The following is a 21,594-nucleotide window of genomic DNA, read 5'->3' as shown; positions in this document are numbered from 1 at the left end:
CGTCTCCCCCTTCCATGCACTTTTCCCCTCTCCTAGGTACTTGCGCGTTCTCAATGTCACTGGGCCTAGTAAGATCGCTGCTTTGTTCTCCCCTGTTACCCTCCCTTGCCCTGTCACGCTCTGAAACACTTGTGTACGAGCGCGATAGAAATAAAATATCAATATCAATAAGTCTACTTGAATCAGAATAAATGCAAAATAACTTTGGGCAAGTGGCACAAAACAAAGCCATACAAATTATCTCTGGGTTGAAAAGACAGGCTACAGTGTTGAGGCTGTTAGGGGAAATGGTTTCAAAGCCCAGTGCTCACACAATCTTCAGTCCCATAACCTCATGCTGCTTAAGATCTAGTTTTGGCCCAAAATTGAAGATCCATCAACATTGTGAAGAGTGTCTCCATGGCAGAACTTTAATCCGCCAGTGTGTGTCTATGAAACGGTCTTCAACCAGAATTCTAAGAGATATTTCTGTCTTCCCTCTGTATAAAGAAGGTTAAAGACTGGCCTGGTCCTGCGTTATACATGGGTTGCTTGGCCTAACAAACTTGACCTACTGCAGATTTGACTTTTTGTTTTTGGACCTACAGTGTTTTTAAACTAACCAGTGTTTACACTGTCTGTCCAACTAACGCACATTTCTTTGCAATCACTGCTGGTGTGTGATGGGTTTGTGCAGCTTGTGTTTAATATTAGTCATTTTATGTGTTTGTATTATTTGTTCCATCGCCTTTACGTTGTAGTAACTAAAGCGTCTTCGTGGCGCTTTCTAAATGATGAACCAAAACAATACACACATGACATTGGGCATGGTCAGCAAGAACTGGGGTCCTTTGCCTGAAATTCCTCCTGGAAAAGAGTGCGTTTGAACAATCATTTGGTACAAATTCTGGCTTTAATAATAAAGAAAAGGGCGGCAATGGGACGGAAAGCTGCTGGTTGGACGTTGGGGGTGTTGCCGAGGCGCTCTCTGCCGATCTTCCCGATTCCGGTTTTTCTGTCGGCTCTGTACTCACAGGGAGTCCGACTGCTCGGGCCGGCAGTGCTGCATCTGCTGCTGCATCTTCTGCAGCATTTCCTGCATGCGCCGGAGCTGCGGGAGAGAAAAGGCAGGACGGTCATGCAGTGTTCAGGGGACCGACATCCTTACACTTGGGACGGTGGCCTATCGGGTTACTTGGATGGGAACAGCTAGAGGGGAAAGGGTGGGGATGCTCAGGGGGTTGCAATGAGGTTGTTCACTTTTTTGCAAAGTTTGGCCATTGCTACTTCCAGGATTAGAGAAGTTTTTCATTTAAATCTCTGGGTGGGATGTACTTCCCCAATCCATATCAGAGGTCACCATTACATGTACTCCCCATACTAACACGTCTCCTACATCCTGTGGTCATTTTCATTCAATATCACTGCGGATTTGAAAAACGTACAAAGAGGTTTAGGGGCTGATTTATGGAATTTGTGCGTCAAAAAATGGTGATTTGTGCGCCATTCTGCCCGCAAATCCCTGTTTAACAAATGGGGATTTACGAGCAGAATGGCGCACAAATCACCGTTTTTTGGCGCACAAATTCCATGAACCAGCCCCTAAATGTCCACATGCTGAGACTGATTCATTCCAACCATTAAAGGACATCCTGGACATGGCATTATGCGGGAATGGCTTGACATAATTCACCTCCACAGGAATGACCTTGAACCTTGTGCTGTGGGCTGCAATGGCGCCGATATGGCTTTTGTTTGGGTGGGAAGGAGCTATCTTTCCAGCACACTGTCCAGGCCCAATTATAATCCCTGTCTTTAGTACACCAGTCAGAGCCTTACACGCTCACCCACCTGACAGACATATGGGACGGTTGCTTTCTGATAATATTTTTCATTCTGCCGACATAGTCCGTATACAAGAGATTTGGCAATTGGATGGGTTCGCCACAGACCCGTATGCTGTACTGGATCTACTAGCAAAGAAATAGAAAAAGGGCAGCCCTAAAGTAGGCCCGGCAATCCTGTACACAATAACAATGCTTGAAGGCCAGAGGATGTTTCCGGGGGCATGAGTCCTATGCTAATGCTCTTCGGCCTACAGAGGAGGGGGGGGCGGGGGGGATCTGCCTCACATGACCCACTTCTAATCACAAGTGGGTCACATTGGAAAAGAAAGAACCCGCCCAGAGAGAAAGAATGGGTCCTTTAAGCATGGGTGGGACATTTACGAAATGGAAAAACTAACAGCCATGGTCCATGAACCGCAGTGCAATATCGAGTCTAATTGGTTACCCTTTGTACAGAAAAATCAAGAGTATGGTAAGTAATGCCTTCTCTATTATTGCTCGTATGTAATAAGGTGAGCCCTTTTTGATTTACTTAAAGTCTAATGTAACACAAGGTGATTGGATGAGATGAGTGAGTTGGGCACTCCCAAGCAACCGAGGACAGGGTAGGGGGGGTGAGGAGTGTTTGGGATTTCTAAGTTTTACTTTGAATTGAATTGCTGTGTAATATATTTTGAGTTCTCTAAAAAAAAAAAATGACAAAAAGAAAAGAAATACAATCCCCACAAATTGTCCTTTCAGTTTACAAATTGTATACAGCAGGATTGAATGATACATTAAAAAAAGTTTAGATTCTGAACTAGAATCTATATGGCAGTACAGCCAAATTTGCTCAAAATAGCGGCAGGTGACTTTAATGCTTGTCTGTCGTCGATGAATTCAGGAAGATATGATTTTAGCACACTAGAGAAGCAATGGGAAAACACTGCACAAGTACAAGAAGGGGTTATAAGGAACAGGAAGGGTTTGTAATGACTGCATGTAGCAGAGAAGTGTAATCTCTCTGGCATGAGTGGGAGGGTGATATGCCTGGTAAAATGACCTTTTCCATCATGAGCTCATACTCTACTATTGATTATATATTTATTACCCTGCAGGATTTCAGGAAATGCCAATATATGGAGACCATACCAGAAACAAGTAGCAATCACTGTCCACTAAGGTGCGTTATAAAAATAGGCTTTAAATTAAGGGAGACAGTGTTGTATTGTCCAGGACCCTTGGCAGTAATACAACGCCTAAGGGTTAAGTGGCGTCTCTACGCAATGATCTGGCTCAATGAGAAGCTACAACTGTATTTGTGTCACAATAGTGTTAAGAACCCTATTGAGAAATATGAAATGCTGTTGGAAGACATTTAATTAAGTCCTATGTAGCTGCGTTACAAAGGGACCGCTAAACCTGGACAAACATTAATTCTGTGAGTCGTTATGACTCTAAAGTACTTAAGGAATAGAAAAATAGGAATCAAATTATTAGATCGCTCTACAAAGATCATTTACTGAGGATTACAAAAAAAAACATTATCTATGAACAGTCAAAAGGTAGAGAAAGATCAACAAATATGGGTGGACCTCTTAGCAGCCACTCGGATTAAGGACTCCAGACAATTCAAGGTCTTCATCGCTAACGAAATTGATGTGTAATAGTCCATGTTCACACCCCAAGTTAATATGCAGCAGACTGCAGAACTCTATATAAAAATCGTAGTTAAATAATGAGATGCCCTTGAAAAGTTATTGTGCTATCAAGCCCGGCAAGAGCCCAAATAAAATTGCTAATTACACCAGCAATTCATTCATGCCCACAGGGTCCTGATGGGATCTCAAATGCAGTAATACATCAGAATGTTAGAGAATAGGTTAATTTTCTTGAGCTGGTTTGTTCAGACTGCTGAACGAGAGGAGTAGTCCCTCCGACAGGGAAGAACAAGTTAATTACCTCTGGTAACGTTCTTTCGACTGGATGTTCCTCCCACGTATTCCTCATCTTTGACACTTGTTGTCCAGCTTCAGCTGCTTCGGATGAGATTTTCCACACAGGGCGATGTGCGTTGATGGTGTTGAGTCGATGTCCCTCGAAGGCCTCAGTCAAGATGTCATCGAAGACATATATAGCACATGCAGCGCCGGTTGGCCTCAGTTCTGTTTTTCCCCTTTTAGCAGCAGAGATACCCGTAAAACATGGGAGTGACCAAACTCAGCCTTAATGGAACAGAAACTGTAATAGCACAGGAAATTCTACTGAGGGATAGGATGGGAGGGCGATAAGGAATACGTGGGAGGAACATCCAGTCGAAAGAACGTTACCAGGGGTAATTAACTTGTTCTTCGAATGAATTGTGTCCTCCCCTTTGCAGGTCTGTAGATGTAGCCACGCCCCTGGTGGAATGGGCTCTTAAACCTTCAGGGGGGGTCTTTTCCTGCCAGCCTGGAACATTCTGATATAGCCACAATTATCCACCTGGATAAGGTCTGTTTAGTAACAGCCTGACCCAGCTTATGTCCTGTATGTCCAACGAAGAGTTGGTCAACAGTGCGTAAGTTAGACATTATTGAAATATAAAAGCTTAATGTTCTCCTGGGGTCTAACCTATGTAGTCTTTCCTCCTCCTTGCCAGGATGAGGTGGGGGATATAAAGAAGGTAGAACAGGAAAAAGCTCTGGCAAAAACAAACTACCTGGAAATGTCAGTAGGAAATATTAATGATAATGATAATGATGTGTTATTTATATAGTGCCTTAATCCAAAGCGCTTTACAGAGCACATATTTACATACAATATCACCCAATCGAAATTGGTACTATTCGAGCCTATTAAGGCTTTGTGTTCAAATACAACAGTCAGAGTCAGACTAGCACGAAATGGCAAGTTGTCAAAAACAATTTACTCATGGAACGGATTAAAACAGGGCTGTCCCTTGGCAGCGTCGCTATACAACCTCTACACCTCAGACATCAAACCAACACAGAACTTGCCTGCAGCAAATCCTCTGATACTAAATGGAACGCCAGTGCCATAATTAATGTATGTGGATGATCTTGTCCTGCTGGACAGAACTCAAGTTGGGTTGCAAAAACGCCTTTCGGCACTTGAGAAATATGTAGCAGAAAATGACCTTGAGGTTAACACATTAAAATCACACTATATGTCATTAACCCAACAATCAAAGAAAAAGAGCACCACACTATTTCTATACTCAAAAAAACATGAAGAAGTCAAACTCTACAAATACCTCAGAGTATGACTCAATCAAAGTGCGAAAAAGAATGGGCTGATCACCTGTGAATGAAAAGAGAAGCCCTGGCCCGTCAAGGAGCAATCCTCCATAGGAAGTACAGTAAATTCTCGCTAAAACCGATTATCTTCTTCTATAGACTAAAAGTAGTTGCATTCCTTACATACAGAACTGAATCCTTGCTATATCTACACTGGCACATATGGGACTTATTTGAAGCAAAATTCTGGAGGAAAATCCTAGCCTTACCAAACTCACTGCCCATCTCGCACATTTGATTTGAACTGGGTCTGCAATCATTGAGATCAATAGTAACCTGGAAATCTCTGGACCTCTACAGGACATTACTACTAGATGCAGTGATTCCATCAACAGAGATCCTACGAGACGGACCGATCTCGTCTCATGCTTCCCTTCTGAACCTATGGAAGGAAGGCTGCAGCCAAATTCCGGATGGACTGTAGTGCTCAAGGGAAACACTCACCCAGCGCCCAATGGAAGTTAAAAGAAAAATCCAAAGATCAGACTGGATTGATACAATGGAGAAAAATACCTTATACAAGCTTGAAATATGAGGTGTAAATGAAATTAGAACACTAAACCAACTGCCATCATATCATTCCCTTTTTCCTTACCAGCACACCAGAAATTTATTCCTGAGAATGCGACTAAACATACTGCCAACTAAAGAAGTACTAGCATCAAGGAATCGAGAAGGCCTGACTTTGCTTCTGTCAAAGTAAACACGATATTGAGTCACTATATCACATCATTATGAACGGCAAAGCATTAATCGACCAAAGACGACGCTATACCGATATGTTACTAACAGAGATTGTCGAACTTACCCCCCCCGAGAAAGATGGTCAACTGTGATGATCGGCACTAATAAGAAGCTAACGTTCAGAATTGTTCAATTCTGGCCCCACGTATTTGGAAAGGACTACTTGTCTCCATTTGAAGCCTCCCTAAGTCCAAACAAGAAACTAATCTCTCAACAGAGAAAAAATCTGAAAAGAGAGGAAACTCGTAAAATCCAAGCAAATTGACAGGATTCCAATTCAATCTTGCCTCCTGAAGTACTGTTTTCCTCATTATTTTATTTTACCTTCCTCTGCTTTTTTATTTCTTAATACTAAATGTAAGACTTAATACACCAAATGAAAAAAGCTTGTAAATAAAACTATATTCATTAAAAAAAATATATTACACTTGAGAAATATGTAGCAGAAAATGACCTTGAGGTTAAAACATTAGCCACAGTAGTGGCTGTGTAGTTATGCTTAAGTTGCTGTTTCCATAGCAAGAGCACTTTTGGGTGGCTTATAACTCCGCTCTCCCTGGACGAATCCTCACCAAACTTTGCAAAAAAAGTATATGGTCCACTCTGCATTTTTTTGCAAAGTCTGGTGAGGTTTGGTCCAGGGGGGGCAAAGTTATAGGGGGGGGTCCCAAAACTGCTGTTTTTCCTATAGACATAATGGGAAAAAACTTTGCTCGCGCCTACAGCCCAAACCGCTGGACGGATTTTCACCAAATTTTCAGCAGGAGCAGCAGCTTGGTCCCGAAAGCGTGATTTTGTTAATTTGGTGTAAATCCGTCCAGTATTTTTTTTTTAAATGACCAAAACATAAGGCAAAAAAATTAGTGATATCTATGTCCGCTTCGCGGACACACCTCTGTGTTCGCTCCGCGGACAGGACACGGATTGGCCAAACGGCGTGCGTCATGTCCGCGGACATGTGATGTGCTCTCCGATTGGCTGGGGTGAAGCGTGAAGTGCGTCAGATTTTTGGAGACGCCCGCCATCTTGGATTCTCGTCCGGTGTCCGCGGACATCGCGGTAAAACATATTAAAAAACACAACATTGCACTTGTTAAACTTATCAAATAATGTTTGGGGAGGTGAGCTGTGATGAGGATGGGACGGAATATGTCTGCAAGAAGCAAAAAAACGTGTTAACTAAAAAACATCCGAACACGAAGAAAACATGTGCCGGTGTAGACCACGCTCACGCAGTAAAGCGCACAACTACTTCCCACTCTTTTGACATATACCGCACCAGTCAAAACTTGCAGACACTTTCTTTTTCAAACTCGCACGCATGCCTCATCCGAACACGGACACACGTTGAAGAAAACACGCAGAAATGATGAACGTGCGCAGGAGTTAAAGGAAAACACATACCAGTGAAGACCGCGCACACGCGCTGTAGAAAACACGTAGCTGCGAAGACCGCACACACGCGATGTAGATAACACGTAGCTGCGAAGACCACGCACACGCGCTGCATATAACACGTAGCTGCGAAGACCACACACACGCGTTGAAGGAAGCACGCACATGCGTTGAAGGAAGCACGTAGCAGTGTATCTTTTTCAAACACACACGCGCGCTCTTAACAGATGATTCTGAGCTCACACGCGCCTTATCCAAACACGCACACGCGTTGAAGAACAACAAGCAGAAATGAGATGAATCCGAGCTCACACGCGCCTCATTCGACCACGCACACGCGCTGTAGAAAACAAGTAGATGCGAAGACCGCACACACGCGCTGTAGAAAACACATAGCTGCGAAGACCACTCACACGTGCTGTAGATAACATGTAGCTGCGAAGAGCACACACACGTGTTGTAGAAAACACATAGTGCGAAGACCACGCACACGTGTTATAGAAAACACGTTGGTGCGAAGACCGCACACGCATGCTGTAGATAACACGTAGCTGCGAAGACCACGCACACGCGTTGTAGAAAACACGTAGCTGCGAAGACCGCACACACGTGCTGTAGATAACACATAGCTGCGAAGACCACACATACGTGCTGTAGATAACACGTAGCTGAGAAGACTGCGCACACGCGTTGAATGAAGCACGTATCAGTGTATCTTTTTCAAACTCGTACACGTGCTCTAAACAGATGAATCCGAGCTCACACGTGCCTCATCCAAACACGCACACGCGTTGAAGAAAAACACGCAGCAATGATGACCGCGCACAGGCATTAATAGAAAACACGTAGCAGTGAAAACTGCGCACACGTGCTGTGGAAAACACGTAGCTGTGAAGACCATGCACACGCGTTGTGAAAAACCCATAGCTGCGAAGACCGCGCACACGTGTTGTGAAGTGAAGAGGGGCCCTGTATGGAACCCCGCCTTCCCTTTTCATGGTGGCTATCTTGGTAGCACCCCGGGTTCCCGCTTTGGGAACCTAGGGTGCTATTGGCCTTCATCCATTTAAAAGGACGTTATGGTTAAGTTGCACTAATAAAAACCTATGAAATTTAGTAAAAACCCTTTGTTAAAGGGACATTATGGTTAAGTTGCCCTAATAAAAACCTATGAAATTCAGTAAAAAAAGTTGTTAAAGGGACGTTATGATTAAGTTGTGCTACTAAAAACCTATGAAGTTCAGGTAAAAAAACTTTGTTAAAGGGACGTTATGGTTCAAAGTAAAACCAAAACACCCCTGAAATTCGCTAGTTATGGTAATCTAAGGAACCATAACTCGCGCTACCACCGTGCATTGCTAAGACTAACACCCAGGACATCAAAGATGACATCACAAATGTCATTGATGACATCACTGATGACATCACATGCCTGGCTCTCTCTTTTGTCCTTTACTGATATATCTAGGGCAGTAACAGTCAGGAATTAAACATTTTAAAAGTACTATATTTGTAGATTTATACTTCAAATATGTTCTTGCAGTAATTCACTTAGAGTCCACTCACAGCATATGAAACATATACAAAGGGGAAAACACAGACTTGGAAGACAGCAATGCTTTCCATGTATGAAGATGAATAGTAACGTTATCAACACGATCTTATAGTTCTGTTGTTTTTTTATTACTCTACTTTCCCTGGATATGGTCATATTTGTACACATTGCACTTACACTACTTTCCTTAGGGCCTAGTCACAATATGTGATAGTTATACATAAGGAAATAGTAGCTTTGGAGCAGATAATCATTTCTGTGCATGAAGATAATCAGTTAGGTTACTTTACTTTCCCTGTATATGCTCATATTTGTATGTGTTTTTGTCTGTTTGTGTTTTGTGTGTAGTAATGCAATAATGTAGTAAGTGGGTTTTATTAGGTACTTATTAAATGTTTCACAATATGCAAAACTCTAATAAGAAAGCATTTATAATTCTAGTATTTAACATGGCAAGATTATTAATATTGCATCTCCATCTTGTGTGTTGCACACTATGCCTATGTTACTACATGTGTACTTTAGTATATTGGAAAAAACGTCATAATACAATGCTATTTGGATTAATGTTTTGCTTAATGCATTACGTACCTCCATGATATTCATTCCAATGATCCTTGACATTTTTTTGTCAATATTATACTAAGAATCCCTTGTACAGTCTTTCATGAAAAGTAAATTAACATGTGATGTCATCAGTGATGTCATCAATGACATTTGTGATGTTGTCTTTGATATCCTGGGTGTCAGTCTTAGCAATGCACGGTGGTGGCGTGAGTTATGGTTCTTTAGCTTACCATAACTAGTGAATTTCAGTGGTTTTTTGGTTTTACTTTGAACGATAATGTCTCTTTAACAAAGTTTTTCAACTGAATTTCATAGGTTTTTAGTAGCACTTAACCATAACGTCCCTTTAACAAAGTTGTTTTACTGAATATGTATATAGAACATTTTTCTGACCCAAATGAAAATCAGAAATGATTTAGGGGAAAAAAAATGAAGGTTTGACCCTTGAAACAACCCTATCCTTGTAGAAGACAGTAAAGGGTGGCTTGGATGAAAGTGCCTGCAACTTGCTCACTCTACAGGCTGATGACGGAGCTACCAATAAAATGGTTTTAAAGGTCAACCTTAAAGGACAGGTGTGCAGAGGTTCAAAGGGTGCACACATTAGGAATTTTAGAACCGGATTTAGGGCTCAAACTGGAACGTGGAAAGGAGATGGGGGGGGGGGCAAACTGGTGAACTCCTTTAAAAATGGTGTCACCAGTGGAATTTTGAATTAGGAACATTCCTCTGACAAGCGCTTAAAAATGCACAGCACCGCCAAGTAGCCTTTAATAGTACCAATCTGGAGCCTCATATTGGCTACATATAGAAGAAAGGATAAAACATCTGGTGTTTTACATAGAAAAGGATCTACATTCTTTTCCTTACACCAGTTGCAGAATTTATTCCAAGGGCAACGGTACAAAGACTTTGTTGCTGGCCTTCTGGCCGAACGCAACACCGCCATTACGTCATCCGGGAGGTCCCAATCCTTATATCTCAGCCTTTCAGAAACCAAGCGTGAAGGTTGGGTGTCTTGACCTCTGGATGGAGAACCCGAGTCTCCTCTCGCGAGAGAAGGTCCTCTTTGTGGAAGACGCATCAGAGGACAGATGGACATGTTCAGAAGGTCCAGATACCACATCCTCCTGGCCCAATCCGGGGCAATTAGGATCATGTGTTTCCCGAACCTTCTCAACCATCTACTTGAGGGGTTCCCCAAAGGATGGAAATCTCTTGAAGGACTTCCTGAGCTAGTTCCCACACGTGGGAGACTGTTCTCCTCCCCGGCTAGGTGTACTGCCGATAGGGAGATTCCTTCTTGAACTGCCCAGTACCAGAGCTGCATTGCCTCTCTGCACAGTGGTAGTGACCCTACACTTTCTCTCTTGTTGAGGTAGTACATGGCCACTGTGTTGTCCGTCATTATCAGGACATTCTTTCTGTTAGGGAGAATTCTCCAAATGTGCTTCTTTCCCTTACCTTTTGAGACCCCCAGCACCTTTGCTGGATTTTTGGGATTTAATTGTTTACCTGGAAAGAGTGTGTACCTTTTTTCCCCCCACTCTTTCGTGTATTTTGATGTGTGTTTTACTTTTGTGTTCTTTGGTTATGGAGTTTTAAAACAACTCCAGTGGCATCATCTTTTTCTGTGTGTATCTTACTATAGAGTGCTGGAGGGGTTGCTTAGCTTCCCCTGAGTCAAACCACTCATGTAACAGTAAAATGTTACCTTTTCCTATTTTAAATGGCTGGTGGCAGTGGTTTAGATCAACTACCGTAATTTTTCGTGACCACTAACAAAGGTAGCTCAAAATCAGTGGTAGCCATGTTTTTCAATAATGCACCTCAGACCTATCTGTAAAAACAGACTCCGGTCATCTTTGTTCGCCATTTCTTTTAGGAAAAGTCCTTCTTGTGTGTAACTCTGCGCGCCAAACCGGGTTTGGTCCCTTTGTTTGTGCCCTTTGGCAGGCTTCTGTGCTGAAGCCCTCCTCTGGTGCCAGAGTGTCTGGGGTGGACAGGATGTGAGGGAGGTGCCCGAAACTCCCTGTGCTTAGTCTCCTAGGAGACCTGAATGCACTCTAATGTGATTGGTTGGCTGACTGTTCGGCAAGGACAGCTACCCTGCTGGGTGAGTGACAGCCAGGCTGAATGAATGGGGGGAAAACTGTTTAAAAGCAGGTCTCTGGGACTTGGAAAGCAGAGTCAACCACTGGAACGAAAGACCCAAAGAGGAGAAGAAGGAAGAGGACTGCTGCAACTCCTGGACGACCGGTGAAGCCCTGCTGCAGGCCGGATTGTCTGAAACTCTGACGACAGAGAAGCTCTTCAAGGTTAACTTCTTCCCTTGAGTTTGGTGGGAACAACCGAATCGCAAGCCCACCTGGACACCGTCCTATTGATCCATCAGAGTGCTGTTGAAAACCGGATAACCAGAGAGAAGGAAACCAGGGGGACTTCAATGCACTCACACCTTAAACCGTTGTCTTGCTACAGTTTTTGGCTTCTTCCCTGGGCAGTGCAGGAACCTCCCAACGTCCTCCTTCTTGTCCCCACGACTGAAGCCCAGGAACAGCGAGATCTACTTGAAATGCATCAGCTACAGCTTTCTTCATTTAAAAGGTACTGCGCAAACGCGGTCCAGAAATCTTTTTGGCCTTCGAAAAAGAGCGTTAAACTTTCCTCAACTGCGAAGGCTTGTCCTTTCCTAAATATTCGACAAACCTTTCACCTACCCAAATCCTTTAAAAATCTGTGGCAAAGACTTAACCGTTACATACCAGAACTGTGCTATCCTATACAAAAGACTTTCATTGACTTTGGCCCAGGCCTATTGAGAAGAATTGCTGGTTGTACTTAACTGAAACCATTTGCCCAGCCTATGAATGTATTTGGGCTGTCTATTCATATAACCTTGTCTTTTCACTCCCTTCTTAAGTATCTGAAGTGCTGTTTTGCTCACACTTCATTTTTGAGCTAAACTTGTTCAATTACTTACCGGTTGGATATTTGTGGTGTATTAGTGTGGAATATTGAGCTGCTTATGCTAGTGTACGTTTTTATTAATGATTGAGTAAATAAATGTATATTCTTTTACTAAGAAACCTTGAGTAAGTGTTTATTTGAATCACTGTATTGGTTGGTCCTTTGTGTAACTTGTTCTACTGGTCACTTAAACTCTTGAGATAAGTCTGGCTGCTCAGCCATCACTACCACTTTACTGTGTAGTACAGGCTTGGACCAAAGGTGAAACTGTGCTTACACTCGTAGTCCTAATTACCTGTAGTGTTCCCAAAGGGTACTGCAGGTGATTCTGCCTAACACTTTCCCTGGACAAAGGGCAGAAAGGCCTTCAGTGCTAGTCTGATTGCCCTCAGCTCCAAAAGATTGATATGCAGTTTGGACTCTGATGGAGACCAACGGCTGCTGACTGTCAGATAGTTGGCATGGGCTCCCCACCCTCAGAGTGAGGCGTCCGTCACTACTGTAATCTCAGGCCATGGTTGCCAAAAGGGTTCTCCTTTCAAAATATTGTTCTTGCAGGCCCACCACAGTAGATCCTGTGAGACCCTGGTTGGAATCTGAAGTCAGTCCGACATCTTTCCTGAGAACTGGGACCATTGAGTTCTTAGAGCCCATTTTAGGGATCTCATTCTCAGGCGGGCCTCTGGCACCACAAAAAATGCAGGATGGCATGAGGCCAGCAACATATAAAAATCGAAGACCAGCAGACTGTGGGCATTCTGAAATTTGGTAACCATCTGAAGAATGTCTAGAACCCTCACCTCGGGTGGCAAGCTCTTTTCCAAGGATGTATCTAGTACAGCTCCTATGTACTTGCGCCTCTGAGAAGGTGTCATATGGGACTTCTTTTAATTGCGGGAGAAGCCCAGTCTGTGAAGAAAGTGGCAGGTGACGTTAAGATGATCCCGGGCTTGTTCGGGAGATTGCGCCCTGATCAGCCAATCGTCTTGCTAGGGGTAGTCGTGAATCCCCCCTCTCCTGGGACTCGCTGCCACCACCACCACCATCAGTTTGCGGAAAACCCTTGGGCAGAGTTTAGCCCGAATGGAAGAACTCGAAATTGATAATGAGAACTGCCAACTGTGAACCTCTGATATTTTCTGTGCTCTCGATGGATTGGCACATGAAAATAAGCATCCTGAAGATCCAATGACAACAAACAATCCTGGAGTTGGATGGCCTGAAGGATCTGCGAAAGTGTGACCATCTTGAACTTTTCCTTCCTGCAGAACTTGTTCAAGTATCTCAAGTACAAGCTGGGTCTCTGTCCTCCGTCCTTCTTGGGTATTAGAAAATAAGAGGAGTACCAACCCTTGTTCCTCTCTGCTACAGGCACTGGTTCTATTGCACCTTTCTCTAGCATGGTTAAAATTTCCTGCACAATTGGTGGATCCAGAATCCTCAAAGAGCAGTTCCCCGGTGGATTGTTCTGAGGTCTCTTTATGAAAGAAAGGTAGTAACCGTGGGCTACGGTTTCCAGGGCCCAAGCATCCAAAGTAATGTCTTGCCATTCTTCCAGATGCTGAGATAGTCTGCCCCACACTGGTGAACTGTGACTCAAGACCTCAGAGTAGTTTCGCAGCGGCTGAAGCAGAGGCTGATGGTAAGGAGGCTGCTGCTTGAGCTGGCTTTGCACCTCTACCTCATCCACCACAAGGAAATCTTCTCTGGCCTCTTTAACTGGCCATTCCTCTTGCCCTTCCAACTGAGGATTAGTAGTGAAAAGATCTACCCCTCCAAGGTTGCCCACTAGGACTAAAAGGCTGAGGTTGCCTAATAGCCGCGCCTAAAGATTTGGCTGCTGCCTTTGTGGTCTGCAACTTCTCAAGGCTCTCGTCAGCCTTGTTCTCAAAAAGATGAGATCCGTCAAAAGGCATGTTGAGAAGTCTAGATTGCACATCGGTTGCAAAACCTGACTTTCTCACGACGCAAATCTGCACATAACGGTGCTGGTATCCATGGTTCTGCTGATACTATCTCCAGAATCCAAACCTGAGACTCGCACATGGCGTCTTTGCGGTCTCTAATAATAGCTAAGAAGCTGTCACTTTCATCCCCTTCGGGAATGTGCTCTGCCGCCATGGAAATACAATCCCATAGAGTGTACGTACATTTTGCGAGGGCACAAGTGGAGTTGGCAGATTTTAGTGACATGCTCCCTGCAGAGAATACCTTCCTTGCCCATCCATCTATGCGTTTGTCGTCCTTATCAGGAGGGGTGGTAGGGTACACCACTTGTTTGGAAGTAGCAGTAGCTGCCTGCACCACCAGACTCTCCGGAGTGGGGTGTTTTGAGAGGTAATCGGGCCACTACTGGAAGGGTGTATATCTTAGTTAAATTCTTATCACCGGCAAGATTGGACTCCAGAGTCTCCCAGTTCCTAGCCACCCCTTTCTGCAATGCCATATGGAAAGGAAAGATGGGATCGGATTGTGGACCTTTGTCAAGAATGTCAGTAAGGTCATCCTATTCATATGGTAATGGAGGTCTACTCCAACCCATGTATTCCACCATCTTTGACATGAGCTGCCTGTAGGATGCATTTGCATGCTCCCCAGCCTCTGGCTTCCCAAATTCAAGTTCGGGCGAGGTATCTACCCCACTTGCAGTTTGCAAATTGTCATAAAGGTCCTTCATTCTGGACTCTTCTGAGATGAAACTCTCTGGTACATTCAGTGTAACATATTGTAGGCAAAATGGGGCTTCATCATCATCAGACCGCTCCACTTCTTCAAAAATCAAAGTAAGAGATTTAAATAATTCTTTTTTAGGTAGTAGAGCATATATTTTGTCTGGAATTACTGTTTTTGGCAAATTTGGCTTCAACGCCACAGAAGTTGTCTATGCTTGTTTTAAATCTGTGCCATTGGCGGAGGAACGCTCGGCTTCAACGGCACAGCTGGCAAAGGAGGCGCTGCTGGCACTGGCGTAACAGGGGCCCACGCATCCCCCGTGGTGCGGGGGGCCCCGCCAGCACATGTCCTGGGAGGGGGCCCCACTGGAGGTAAAAAAATATATATTTTTTTCCCCCAATTTTTTTTTTCTTTTTGAATTTACTCTGATTCATGAAGAAATGATTTCTGTAACAGAAATCACTTCTTTATGAAGGCAGAGAAACTATAAAAAGAAACATTATTTTTGAAGTCTGAGGGCACAGCCCTCCCCATGGCATGGAAGACCCTAGGCTGGAGGTCTCCATGTCATGGGGTGAGGGCAGCCCTATGACTTCAAAAATAAATAGTTTATTTTTGAAGTCACTCTGCCTTCACAAAGAAATTATTTCTGTTATGGGTCGCTCCTTAACAGAAATAATTTCTTTATGAAGTCAGAGTGACTTCAAAAAGAAACAATGGGCCTCATTACGGGTTTGGCGGTAACCGAGCCGGTGCTACTGGCAGGTTACCGCCAGACCCGTAATAATTTACTGGTGCCCGACTTCCCGGTAACACTGGGTGATTACAACCCCGGCGGTCGGGGAAGTCAGGCGCCAGCAAATGGTAAGTCCCCATTTCCAACGGACTCTATGGGAATGGGGACCACAGAAGCACCAGCACGTTAATAACGGTGCTGGTGCTTCTGTGAAAACTCTGCGAGTGGGTGCCGTTCCGTCCGGCAGGTCTGACCTGCCTGGCGGGACGGCAGCCGCCCGCAGAGCTGAATTATGCCTGTCCGGAAACAGCATAGTTTCCAGACCGGCATAGTTGTAATGAGGCCCAATTTCTTTTTGAAGTATTAGGGCTCCCGTCAACCCCATGACATGTGCATGTGTGAGTGTGTGGTGAAAGGATGCACACTTAAATGTATAGGTGGCTGACTCTGTGAATGTATAGTGAAAGGGTGCACACTTAAATGTATGGGTGGCTACCTGGGTGTGCCTGTATGGTGAAAGGGTGCACACTTAAATGCATGGATGGCTGCCTGGGTGTGCCTGTATGGTGAAAGAATGCACACTTAAATGTATGGATGGCTGGGTGTGCGTGTGTGTATATGGTGAATGGTGTGTGTGCTTGCGTTCAGGGGCGCAACAAAACCTACATTTCGGGGGCTAACCCTTCAGATGTTGGGAGAGGCGCTAGCGTCATTTGCGGTGGGGGAGGGGCAAACTTATTTGTTTGGGGGCATCTCATTTCTTTATGCATTTTAATGAGACTATTCTTGTGCAGCTTCAATGTTACAAGCAGTTAACACTCTCCTTTAAGGTTGAAAGCACCCACTTATGGACTGCTGTGAGAATGAGTGGTCTCCTGTTCCCCCTCTACCCTTCCAATCACTCCCCTGGCATGCAAGTATTAAACCCACATGACGATTTCAATTGCCTAAAAAATGTGGCATTTGAATGCAGGTACTAATAGTGAAATGCTTTATGTTAGTAATTGCTGGGCTCTTGTTAACAGCAAAACGCAGGTGCCATTTAACATCTGTGTCCTGTTCTGTCTGGCAACTGCTCTGAAGGTCAGTCAGGTCGAGTCAAGGTAGCCCAAAATGTCAGTGGGGGGGGGGTGAGTGTTGAATCTCAGTCAACTCAATGGTGTTGCACCAATACTTGTGTTTAATGCCTTGATTACTCATTACTCCTAGCCCTATTCTTCCTCGTCCCAGTGTGTATGAGACAGTACTTGTGTATAAGGTACGCTGCCTCATACACAAGTACTTGGGTGAGGTAGAGGCACATGGAGGTAATGCCTGACTTAGCTACCTGTAATCTTCATTACTCCTAGTCCCACTCTTCCTCATCCCAGTACTTACCTATGAGGCAAAGAGCCTCATACGTAAACTCTGGGACAAGGAAGAGGGGTGTGAAGGTAATTCTGGGCCCAGGAGCTGATTTTGGAGGTTGGGGTAGGGTTGGGATCGAGAGGGGATGGGGCAGTATAGTGCAACAAATCATAATGGCTGTCCATGTCCAGACTAAGCAGGCATGGTATGTGGTATCAGTGGCTGGAGAGGCATTTTGGTGCAGCCAGTCTAGTCATTCCTCAGTTTGGTATGACTTTTTTTAACTGGGCATTTCTGAGAAAGCAGTCCTGCTAAGTGAATTACCTGGCTAGACTGCCATTTGTGTGCTGCCAGTCTAGCCATTTCTTAATGCAGCAATGTATATTTGTTTGGGCACCTGTGATCAAATTATATGATAAAAGTCATTTATAACACACCTGTACACAGGTGTTACTAGGCGCGACAAGACAAGTGAGGGAAGATAGAGGGAGGACAAGACAAACAATCTTACTAGGCCTTGTGTCATTCAGATTGTGCAAGTGCGAGAACGAGAAGCGCAAGGGGAAAGGGAGCGGGAAAGTGCAAGGGAGAGGGGGGGGGAAACAGGGCAGCAATGCTCTGAGTAAGTGCAGCCAGGGCAGCAGGGCTCTGGATAGTTCAAGGAGAACAAGGGACTGTAGGGTTACAGTTACAGCCCCTAAGTGTGTGGTAGGCCCAGAGGCAGTGCAAGGGTGACTGATCAAGAAAGAGTCTGACTCAGTGAGACTCTGAGGGTAGCCAAGCAACCAGTCGGTACAGCAGACAGGTAGGTCAGGTAGGCCAGCAGGGGAGGGAGAGAGAGAAAGCACAGAAGAAGAAGAAAGTTTTGAGCTGCTTCCGGACCATCAGGTGGTCCGGCTCAGGTTTGAGAGGGGCAGGGAGGCTATTCCAGAAGGTGGCACCTGCAGAGGAGAGCGATCTACCACCCACCCTCTGCCTGGAGAAGCATCTAAACCTTAGAGAGTTGTAGGTAGCTGAGCGAAGGGCTCGAGAAGGAAGATATTTTGGAAAAGAGTGTTGGATGTAGTGCGGGCCCCAGGCCCAGGAAGCCTTGTGGACAATGCAAAGGGTCTTGAACTTGATCCTTGCAGCAAGTGGGAGCCAGTGGAGAAATTTCGGGGCTGGAGAGATACGATCCCTGGGCTTGAGGACAAGGATAAGTCTTGCAGTCCTGTTCTGGATTAGTTGCAGAGGGTGGACAGTAGAGGAAGGCAGATTGATAAAGTGGCTGTTGCTGTAGTCCAGCCTACAGAGAACCAGGGCTCTGGTGACAGTGAGCTTCTGGGGGGGAACGTGAGAAAGGGAAGAGTCCCTTTGAGGAGGTGCAGCTGATAGTGGGACTTCTTGGCGACGTCCAAGATGTGAGGAGAGAAAGAGAGAGAGGAGTCAAAGATGACACCAAGGTTGTTTGCCTCACAGGAAGGCGAAGGAAGAGGGCCCAAGGCGGGCGGCCAGAGTGAGAGAGGGAAAGCAGGTGCAGGTGTCCAAATGAGAAGGATCTCCATCTTAATGACATTAAGGCAGAGATCGTTGGAGGCACAACAATCCTGAATCGCGGATAGACAGTCAGGAATGAGCGAGAGAGGAGAGGAGTCTGAGGGGAGCCTTAAGGAAAGAGGAGTGTCATCTGCATAACACTGAAAGTTAGAGGAGAAGGTAGAGATCAGGTGGGACAAAGGGGCCAAGTAGAGGTTGAAAAACCAGGGTGAGAGGATGGAGCGGAGAGAAAGGGACCAAATTGGACCTGGGAGGGGCTGTCCAAGGGGAAGGAGGTCAGCCACTCAAGGGACTGATCCGTGATGCCCAGGTTCTCATGGAGTCGATTGATCAGGATGGATCAGGATGGTGTGGTTGACTGTGTCGAAAGAAGAGGAAAGATCAAGGAGGATGAGGACAGAAGGAATGCTGGAATTAAGGTTAGAGAGCAGATCTTCACAGGTGTTCAGGAGAGCAGTTTCCGTGACTCTGTCAGCTCTGAAGCCAGGCTGAAGGTCATGGAGACAACCAACAGATTCCGTGTGGAGAGTAAGCTGGGAGATGGCCAGCATTTCCAACAGTTTGCTCAGGAAAGGGGTGATGGAGATTGGGCGATAGTTTGCTGGGCAGGCAGGATCAGCAGACAGCTTCTTGAGGAGTGAGTGCATAAGGGGAGAGGGGAACATTTCAGTGGCGAAAGAGTGATTACAGAAATCGGTCAAGGCTGGAGCGAGGGTGCCAATATGGTCCTTGATGGTTCTGGAGGAGCAGGGGAGCACCTGTTTGGATGACACTTTCATAGATCAGACTTGTCTAGAAACCTCGTCAGGTGTTGTCAGAGAGAAAGAGGAGAAAGGAGGAAGAGAGGTAGAGATGGCCTATGGGGGTCCGAGAGAGGAAGAGGAAGAGGAGATGGAGGACAGGATGTCCTGAGTTTAAGCGGAGAAGTGAGATGACAGAGCCATACAGAGGGCCTGCAAGGGAACAGGAGAGGTAGAGACTGCAACAGGATTGACCAGTTCCTTGCAGATTTTAAAGAGTTTGGCCGTGTTGTTAGAGGCCATGGGCTTGAATGTGTGTTCTTTTCTTGATGAGTGTAATTACTTCGATTAGCATGTTGGTGCAACCAGTCTAGGTATATCTAAATGTGGCCTGGCTTGCTTTACTGTAACGTTATTACATGTCTACACTGGTCTACATTGTGCAGCCAGTTGGACATGTTTTCATTGTGGCATGGCATTTTTAATTACCCTACAAAACAATAGCAAGCACTCTGGCTTTTTAGCCAATTTTTCTCAGAAAGTGTGCTATATATCGCAATAAAACACATATTTATATCTTTCTCCTAGTGCAGTGTGCAGCATATCCCTTCAACAGCACGTTTGTGCGTATTGCGCAAGCATGATAATCTATGCCGGCCCAGAGCGAGGCGCGACCAGTGATTTGTTGCCGAGTTGGGGGTGGCCCTCAGCATGGCTCGCAGGGGGGCCCCCACATTTTGTGCTACGCCACTGGCTGCTGGCGTCTAAGGCTTCAGCGTCGACATTGAGGGTTTTGCAGGTGTCGAAGGTGCCACCGGCGTCAAAGGTGTTGATGATCTCGACTTTTCCTTATGTCTCGAATGATCCTTCGATGAAACATCGGATCGAGGTCTAGAGGGCTCACAATGTGGATCTGACCTTTTTCCCGGGTTCAAGTGCACACAGGATTTAGGACGAGAACTTTCCTTTCTGGCTTCTTTCAAAGGCTCGGTAGGAGCACAGCTTTTTTGTTTTTCAAAAATCTTAAGCATTTCAGCTCTCAGGGTTCCCATTCGGCTGGAGTGGATTTCTTAATTGGGCATGCAACTCTTTCAGGGGAAGCGTCCGAAGGCGACCTACAGTGCTGTCTCTTCAAAGACGAAAAAGAGTGGTGTGAGCTACTCCTCTACCTGGACTGCTTGGCCTTCTTCCTCCGAGGAGAGTCGCCTCTTGACTCCTCAGTCAAAGGTTTCACGGATTGCGTAGGATATTTCTTTCAGGGATTTTGCCTACCTTCAGCTTCCCCTTCCATTCCCTCAAGGCTATTCCAGTCATGGACTGGCATTTCGAACAGTCAGAGGTGTTGTGGTCCGATGTAAGGCACCACAAACAGATGCAATGCATATCAGTGAGGGACATTTTTGACCGCAATCTTGACACTTCATGAAACCGCCCCTCAGAGTCGTCGGTGTCTATGATGAAGACATAGTTATCGATGGAATTAAACAAAGATGTCACAAGTTGTGAGGCATGCCGAATTTTGCTCTAAGCTGTTGCGGACAAATGGAACTGAGGCCAACGGGCACTGCGCTTGCTATATATGCTTTCCTCGACAGAGGCCTTCGAGGGATATCGACTCGACGCACAGCGCCCTCTGCCGTATTCTTTTGCCAAAGCAGCTGAAGCTGGACAACAAGTGTCAAAGATGAGGAATATGTGGGAGGACAAAATCCATTCCAAAGGCAGTATCATCATCCCTATACATAAGAAGGGGGATGACCTAAGGAATTATAGGATGATTGCCCTATTAGACTCGCCAGAGAACGTTTTGCTAGACATTGTCTCGACTGCATAGAAAGGACCATGCTTCCTCTTGAGCAAAGTGACTTCCAGGCTACGTAGTCCTCAATTGATAACTTCTTGGCACGGTTGAGGCTAGTGTTAAAACACACTAATGCCAAAAGACATCCCCTTTATACTGTGTATTTTTTAGATTTTATTTGGCAGCTTGAGATATTCCTACTGGCCTATTGCTCCTACTAATCAAGCTTCATAAAGATACCAGGGTGAATATAGAGCTAGAAAGTATTGGCTGCACCACAGCTAAGATGGACGCCCATGATGGTCTCAATCAAGGATTCATTTTAGCTCCCTTTTGGCGCCTTTCTTGTTCATTATCTATATTTCAGACCTGTTGCTCCTCTGAGTAGGGAAAGAAAGCATACCCCCCAAACCACTGCTGGATCCC

The 21,594-nt window shown here is 45.2% G+C and overlaps 1 protein-coding gene across 2 annotated transcripts in view; it reads right to left on the bottom strand.

Moving 5' to 3' along the window:
• Positions 1-873: 873 nt before the first annotated feature.
• Positions 874-21,594, bottom strand: part of LOC138580798 (septin-4-like) — a 1,149,755-nt gene continuing 1,129,034 nt past the window's right edge. For both annotated transcript variants that reach the window (XM_069651643.1, XM_069651644.1), the window contains one exon: positions 874-1,090. In XM_069651643.1, the coding sequence (XP_069507744.1) occupies positions 1,010-1,090 (81 nt within the window). In that variant the 3' untranslated portion in view covers positions 874-1,009. The remainder of the gene's footprint in view (positions 1,091-21,594) is intronic.

This window comes from Ambystoma mexicanum, chromosome 3p (genome assembly GCF_040938575.1).
Source record: "Ambystoma mexicanum isolate Mex_15411 chromosome 3p, UKY_AmexF1_1, whole genome shotgun sequence".
Lineage (NCBI taxonomy): Eukaryota > Metazoa > Chordata > Amphibia > Caudata > Ambystomatidae > Ambystoma > Ambystoma mexicanum.
This window is presented reverse-complemented; position numbering and strand designations above follow the sequence as displayed.